Source organism: Sinocyclocheilus rhinocerous, unplaced genomic scaffold (assembly GCF_001515625.1).
Source record: "Sinocyclocheilus rhinocerous isolate Xijiao unplaced genomic scaffold, SAMN03320098_v1.1 scaffold1168, whole genome shotgun sequence".
NCBI lineage: Eukaryota > Metazoa > Chordata > Actinopteri > Cypriniformes > Cyprinidae > Sinocyclocheilus > Sinocyclocheilus rhinocerous.
Genome location: NW_015650373.1, coordinates 44,308 through 52,552, shown reverse-complemented (window position 1 = coordinate 52,552; position 8,245 = coordinate 44,308). Strand labels below are relative to the sequence as shown.

Here is an 8,245-nt window from a genome sequence, read left to right as displayed (position 1 = left end):
TTTCTTTGCGTGAACATTTGGGCGGCGTTATGCAAGTCTTCCCACATCGTGACGTAGACATGTGGGGGCATGTTAGAATGAGCCGTTTTAGGAAGGCGTGGTTGACTCTTAACTTTTATAAAGAATATCTCTTTGTAGGGCTGGACAATAATTCAATATCAGTTAAGAAATATATCGTGATATCAATTTTGGCCATATCGTCCAGCCCTATCTCTTTGGATTTGAGACTTTAGTCTTTGCAACTTTACAGATCTTCTTTATGCACCAAGAGCTTGTAACACTCCAAAGAGAAAGGAACATTTTAAATTGCATCATATGACCCCTTTAAAGATTGTTCATGAAACCATAGGTGCCAATAAAGAACCTTTATTTTGAAAAGTACAGCCTTCACATAGGAGCCTAAAATACAGCCTAGGTAGGTAGCTCAGATCTTTGTCTTTGTCTCTCACCAGTCTGTGTCTTTTCTCTGCAGCAGCGAGCTGTTTCAGCAATTTCTCCTTCATGTTGGTGCAGTGGGCCATCACTAGCTTCAACACGCCCAGCGGGTTCAGACACGCGGGACCATCATCCTGAACCTGCGACAGTTCGCTGTCCCTCAGCAGTGCTATGAAGGGGTCACGGAGGTTGTAATGTCCATATCGCTCCTGTACAAATGCATCTCTCTGTTGTGCCTAAAAAATGTCAAAGGTAGACAGGAAAAGATAGGAATAAGTAACTGGTTTCCACTGAGATGTCGTGATCACACAGCAAGTTCATAGAATGACTGATTAATACCTTACATTATGTTGGCATATAGGCCATGTGTTTTTATGAGAGACAGAAAGAGAGATGATGCAATTACAGCTGGTCACTATCAGATCTATTTTCACAAAACATAATCACAGCCATGACCCCTTCTCTGCGGGCAGGTGTTAAACCTCCCCTGGGCTGAAGGGATGGAGAGGGGGGCTCACACCACAAAAGGCCCAGCTGTAGGGGGTGTTGCTCACTACTCATTGTGATATATAATATAAGAAAGTTTAAGCTGACTAAATGATTGGTGAAGTCCGGCATACCTCATCAGAGAGAAGTCTGTCATTTCACTGGAAGATCCAGTGGACATTTTGATTAAAAATTACATAGGTCAAAAAAAGAAGAAGAAGAAAAAAAAAAAGAAACATACGCACATATGAACTGTCTACAGTAAGCTCATAATAGCATCCATTTTGAAAATAGATAGGGTGAATATTAATTCAATACCAGCTTTTACTTTACATGATCATATGATGACGGCAAAATGTCATCTAAATGTAAAAATAGAGGGAATGACAATTAAATGCACATTTACAAACTAATATGCCATATTGGTCAATTCCAATAAATAAAAAATGTGTAATATCTGACATGATACTGTGAATTACAGGCAAATAATCATGACCTCATCAGGCTAACGTGTACATGACGCATACACATTTGGAATTTTCATGAACACGCCTTTGTGTCCTCCTTAAATACACCAATGCAAACAAAAAATGTAGACTTTTATCTGCTCGATCACAATGCATGTGGGAAAGAAAGTAATATTTAACCAACCAGACTTCAAGAGACCTGAGCTTCCGCCGTTTGCTGGTTATTATCTGTGATCATTCAGTCTGAGACTCAAAGTCTTTTAATAACACAGAGAATGACAGAGGTGTGGTGTGGACTGGGTGTGAACATCAGCATATTGATTAGCACAATGCGGCATCCGTAACCACAATAACCATTAAAATACAGGCTGTTAACTCTAACATACTTTTTCTGTCTCTCAATCTCTCTGTATCAAGCAGAAACTCATATTGTACTTATGTCTATGCTGAAGCCGTGTGAGTGTGTTAAGTGTGTTTCAGACCACCAGGCTGAATAGTTTATTTGTTTAACTTCAGCATTAAGCAGTGTTGCATACTACTCAACATCATTACAGAAAATTACAGTCCATTTCCAGCCCTAGAGACCTTAATCTGTGGCCCTGCCGGCCTCTGAGTGACATTATCCAGAGATCAGAGAGAGACAACTGAAGGAAGCAGATGAGACCGCTGAAAGACAAACATCACTATTACTATTGCTCATATTATGGGTTATATATTTGATCTAATACACTAATTATTACATTTTTGGCTGTAACTCACTCTGCACTATTTGTGCTACAGATGTAAATGATATGATGAAGAATGATTCACTTTGGCAAAAGAGTAAAGAACCACCTGGAACACCTTAAGCAACTGCAAAGCACTGTCCTGGCAACCAATATTTTGATATATATTACAGTCCAAAAGTTCATGGTCAGAAAGATTTTATTTTTTGAAAGAAATTAATACTTTTTTTTAAGCAAGGATACATTAAATTTATAAAAAGTCACAATACAACATTTATGTTACAAAATATTTCTATTTCAAATAAATGCAGTTTTTTTTTTAATTTTTTTTAACTTTATATTCATCAAACAATCCTGAAAAATTTGGCACAATTTCCACAAAAATAAGCACAACTGCTTTCACCATTGGTAATAATAAGAGTGTTTCTTGAGCACCAAATCAGCATATTAGAATGATTTCTGAAGGATCATGTGACACTGAAGACTGGAGTGATGACTGCTGTAAATTCAGTTTTGCCATCAGGAATAAACTGCATTTGAAAATATATTCAAATAAAAAACAGTTATTTTAAGTTGTAATGATATTTTACAATATCTCTGTTTTTACTGTATTTTAATCAAATAAATGCAGCCTTGGTGAGCATAAGAGACTTCTTACCAACCACAAACTTTTGAATGCTCGGTTTAGCGGAACCTTTACGATTAATTAACCGTGACGTTTTAAAGCGCGGTTAATCGCTGCATCCCTAATGGTAATGTTCCTTTTTTATTTCACACTTCTATTTTAAATATTTGAATTCTTTAGTAATATCATAATATTTTGCAGCTGTAAACAAAGCTTCGTTTTTGTCTCTCTTCACACCCAACACAACAGACCAGACATACACCCACAATAACAGTCTACCGGGACAGACAGCACTACACACACTAGCAACTGCCTTTCCCACCAGAAATCCAGCCCTTCAGTCTCAAGACGTTTAGTTTGAACATTAGTTACTCATTTCACTGCTTTCTCTGCGCACTGTAAAAGATTTCACTGTGCATTTGTCGTAAATTACTGGTAGTTAATTACAGTTCAGGACTTCCTGTGATGTAGCAGAATTGTGCCGCACAATCACAATGATTATCTGAGTTGGCACAGTAATTTTTTGTTGTACATTTGTAGATAAACTGTAACAGTATATCACAACTCTCAGTAGCCAGTACTTCCTCAAAAGCTGACATATGACTCCAGTTTGTAAAACTGTTTATTGGTACAAAAGCAAATAAGAATAGCAGGTTTCTAAACATAAGACATTCAGCTTTAATGATTTAACTCACTATTTTAACTCTAACTATTTATATAATCCCTTTAAGTCCCACTGCTCATCCAAGGATAATTAATTAGATTATTTATGAGCAGGGGCTTATGGGTATTCCCTCACTGTGGGATCTCAATGCAGAATGATTCAGTTATTTTAGTTTTTTTTAATGGTAATTTATTGGCTAAATATATTATTTTACTCTGTGTGTGTTGCTGTGGCATTAGTAATATATATGCAGGGCAAAGCAGGATGCTCTTTGTGCTGTTGCTGTTTTTAATCAAGCTCTTGCTGATCTGAGGCGCTTACCGTCGGAGACAGAGAGGAATCAGGAGACTTCCTGGAAGGAAGTTCACACCGAAGGAATCCTACATCCCTCTAATCAACACACAAACACATACTCCAGGCGGTTTAGAAGAGCAAGGAACCCCAATGGTTTTCTCTCTGAGTGTGTGTGTGTGTGTTTGTGTGGAAATGAGTCACATTTTTAAGGTACAACATGGGCTAGACATCCTGAAGGAATCCTACATCCCTCTAATCAACACACAAACACATACTCCAGGCGGTTCAGAAGAGCAAGGAACCCCAATGGTTTTCTCTCTGAGTGTGTGTGTTTGTGTGGAAATGAGTCACATTTTTAAGGTACAACATGGGCTAGACATCCTCCCTATTAGGACAAAACAAACTGACTTGTTTAGTCTGTTTGGACTGTGATTTAACATGCAATTCCCTATTCATGAAATTCGCCTTTCAGAGACCTGTAAATAGACCTGATATTCCTTTATAAGGCTTAGATGATGAAGCAGCGAGTGAGTCATATTAACGGCCGGTTTCCCGTTTAACCGCCAGCCCGCGGGATCTTGGCTCCTCCATTACATCAGAATGAGCCATGGGAAAATAACTCAAAAGGAGGAGCAAAAAAACGCTGCAGTTGATCTGGAGGCTTCCAAAACATCTAAAGTGATTGACACTGTTCTCCCAGCATGCACAAATACATACACACAACACAACATTCATGATCAAAGACTCAAGCCCAAAGGGCCTCTCAAGGTTCCCTCTGTGAATATAGCCCTTACTGCCCAGGAAGAAAGTCAAATGAAGCTGTAAAGACACACACACACACACACACACACACATACATTTAGTATCTTGCCAAGGGCTGAGCAGTAAAAGAGGCACACTAGGCACACTTACACACTAAGGCTTTGTTCAGACAGGAAGCAAAAAATCAGATTTCAAAAATGCACCTCAAATCGGTAGACCGCGAACAGAAAAAAAAACACATCCATGTGTTTTTTGAAATCTGATAATAATCAGGATATTTTCACTATGTATTGAATAGTAAATGAGTCAGTGGTTTTGTACATCAATACTGCAGTAGCCAAAGCAGATGCACCAGACACTGCCGACAATGTCTATGTTTCCATCCAAGTAGTGAAAGTACACTATTGTTAAAAAGAGAGAGAGAGAGAGAGAGAGAGAGAAATACTTTTATTCAGGAAGGATGCTTAAAATTAATCAAAAGTGGCAGTAAAGCCTTTTCAATGGTTTTCTCTCGGAGTGTGTGTGTGTGTGTTTGTGTGGAAATGAGTCACATTTTTAAGGTACAACATGGGCTAGACATCCTCCCTGTTAGGACAAAACAAACTGACTTGTTTAGTCTGTTTGGACTGTGATTTTAACATGCAATTCCCTATTCATGAAATTCGCCTTTCAGAGACCTGTAAATAGACCTGATATTCCTTTATAAGGCTTAGATGATGAAGCAGCGAGTGAGTCATATTAACGGCCAGTTTCCCGTTTAACCGCCAGCCCGCGGGATCTTGGCTCCTCCATTACATCAGAATGAGCCATGGGAAAATAACTCAAAAGGAGGAGCAAAAAAACGCTGCAGTTGATCTGGAGGCTTCCAAAACATCTAAAGTGATTGACACTGTTCTCCCAGCATGCACAAATACATACACACAACACAACATTCATGATCAAAGACTCAAGCCCAAAGGGCCTCTCAAGGTTCCCTCTGTGAATATAGCCCTTACTGCCCAGGAAGAAAGTCAAATGAAACTGTAAAGACACACACACACACACACACACACACATACATTTAGTATCTTGCCAAGGGCTGAGCAGTAAAAGAGGCACACTAGGCACACTTACACACTAAGGCTTTGTTCAGACAGGAAGCAAAAAATCAGATTTCAAAAATGCACCTCAAATCGGTAGACCGCGAACAGAAAAAAAAACACATCCATGTGTTTTTTGAAATCTGATAATAATCAGGATATTTTCACTATGTATTGAATAGTAAATGAGTCAGTGGTTTTGTACATCAATACTGCAGTAGCCAAAGCAGATGCACCAGACACTGCCGACAATGTCTATGTTTCCATCCAAGTAGTGAAAGTACACTATTGTTAAAAAGAGAGAGAGAGAGAGAGAGAGAAATACTTTTATTCAGGAAGGATGCTTAAAATTAATCAAAAGTGGCAGTAAAGCCTTTTACATTGTTACAAAAGATGTCTGTTTTAAAAAGTGCTGTTCTACTGAACTTTCTATGTATCAAAAAATCCTGCAAAAAAAAAAAAATCACTGCATCAGTTTCAACAAAAGTATTAAACAGCACAATTATCTATCATATTAGAATTATAAAGCATGATTTCTAATGATGTTGGGGATGACTGAAAAAGTCACTGTACAACGTATGGATGTATGTAATGTGAATGCACAAATATATTACCAAATGTACCTTTCACATTCAGATGAATTTAGCTTCTCTGTGTTGTTTTCAGAGTCCCACAAACTAATCTCATAGTACAGTGCAAAGAGTCAGCAGTTGATCAGCGGGTCACAGTGAGACACCAGAGCAGCTTCAGTGGCTGAGCCCCTCGTCTCATGTTTCCATCTTTCCCACACACACCCCTGAGCTCATTTGAAGCTGCTGTTCTCTGTTATTAACACTGTGTTAACTCTTTAACTACAGAATCAGACAGAATAATTACAAGCCTAATAAAACACACACACTCTATATATATCCAGAGGGAACACTGTGGGCTTCTGTTGTGTGTCAGTATGAGTTCACACCGAAATGAACTACATTTGTTCTAGTTTTGAGAATTAAAGACTCAATCGAGCACAGCTGATTTAATTTGTGTGCTTATAAAAGCATAAAATGAAATAGAAGATGGAGATTTAAGTGAGTAATGACTCTGTGCTAACACTTGTTTAAGTGTTGAGGAGTTCCGTTTTTAATGACTGTAAGGTCGATATGGCAGAATAACTTTTTTCAAGATAACATTTTTACATTACATTTTCATAGTTCATTTTTATATAAAAATATATTGGTAATATTTTTTAACAACTTTCATTATCCATTAAAAACAGTTAACAGTAAAAAATGAACATATATGAAATAACTACCTGGAATTTTTGTATGTAGAATATACATGCTGTCATTTTGTAATTTATAAGTCCTAATAGGATGAAGACTGTGCTCATGAATATTAATTATGTAACATGATACACTTAATGGCTAAAAGGAAGATGTTGATAAGTGTGCACTAATCAGATGGCAAATAAATGAATCAAACTATTGTGAGGGGCATAGTTCATGAATATTTATTATATTGTTTATACATTTCTCCATGATCTAATTAATATTCATACATCTCTTAATGTAATTTTTAGGTGAACTATCCTTTTAATTGATGTAGTTTACATGGTCCATTACTTTGTGTGTGTGTATGTGTGTGTGTTTTACAGGAATAGCACTGCCTGCCATTGTTCTCCTGTCTGCCTCTTTCCTGAGTACCCCTGACACACTTCCTGTGGTTCCTGACCACTAGTCCACACCAAACACTGATCATACAGTGGGGGAAATATTTATTTGATCCCCTGCTGATTTTGTTAGTTTGCCCACTTACAAAGAAATGAAGGGTCTGTAATTTTTATGGTAGGTTTATTTTAACTGATAGAGACAGAATATCAACCAAAAAATCAAGAAAAAAACACATTATATAAAGGTTAGAAATTGATTTGCATTTCAGTGAGTGAAATAAGTATTTGATCCCCTACCAACCAGCAAGAATTCTGGCTCCCACAAATTGGTTATGTGCCCATGTGGAACACAGACTAGTTCTGTCACTTTAAGAAGTTACTCCTAATGTCAGCTCGTTAGGTGTATAAGACATCTGTCCACACAATCTGTATCTTCCATTCCAACATCTCCCACCACCATGGACAAGACCAAAGACCTGTCAAAGGATGTCAGAGACAAGATTGTAGATCTGCACAAGTGTAAAATCTTGGACGAGAACCTCCTTCCCTCAGCCAGAACACTGAAGATGGGTCATGGATGGGTCTTCCAGCATGACAATGACCCGAAACATACTGCCAAGGCAACAAAGGAGTGGCTCAAGAAGAAGCACATTAAGGTCATGGAGTGGCCTAGCCAGTCTCCAGACCTCAATCCTATAGAAAATCTGTGGAGGGAGCTGAAACTTCGAGTTGCCAAGAGGATCTGTAAAGAGGAGTGGATCAAAATCCCTCTTGAGATGTGCGCAAACCTGGTGACCAACTACAAAAAACATCTTACCCTTGTGCTTGCCACCAAGGGTTTCTGCAAATCAGAGCTGAGAATGTACAGTATGTGTAAAATTACAACATCTGAAATCTCCCAAATGCTCAATATTCACAATTATTAAAGCTGAAGTATTACATTTTTTTTTTTTCGATGCAATGCCTTCTCCTTTCAAAGCTTGATATGCAAACACAACATTTTGGTGCTATAACAACTCGCTCTCAATGCAGCAACATTAACATGAGTTTGGGGAAG

At 38.0% G+C, this 8,245-nt stretch overlaps 1 protein-coding gene across 1 annotated transcript in view; it reads right to left on the bottom strand.

Annotated features, from left to right (window-relative positions):
• LOC107711913 (CTTNBP2 N-terminal-like protein) overlaps positions 1 to 8,245 on the bottom strand; it is a 22,760-nt gene that overhangs the window by 3,310 nt on the left and 11,205 nt on the right. Inside the window, exon 3 of the mRNA XM_016517002.1 lies at positions 450 to 671. Within this exon, the coding sequence (XP_016372488.1) occupies positions 450 to 671 (222 nt within the window). The remainder of the gene's footprint in view (positions 1 to 449; positions 672 to 8,245) is intronic.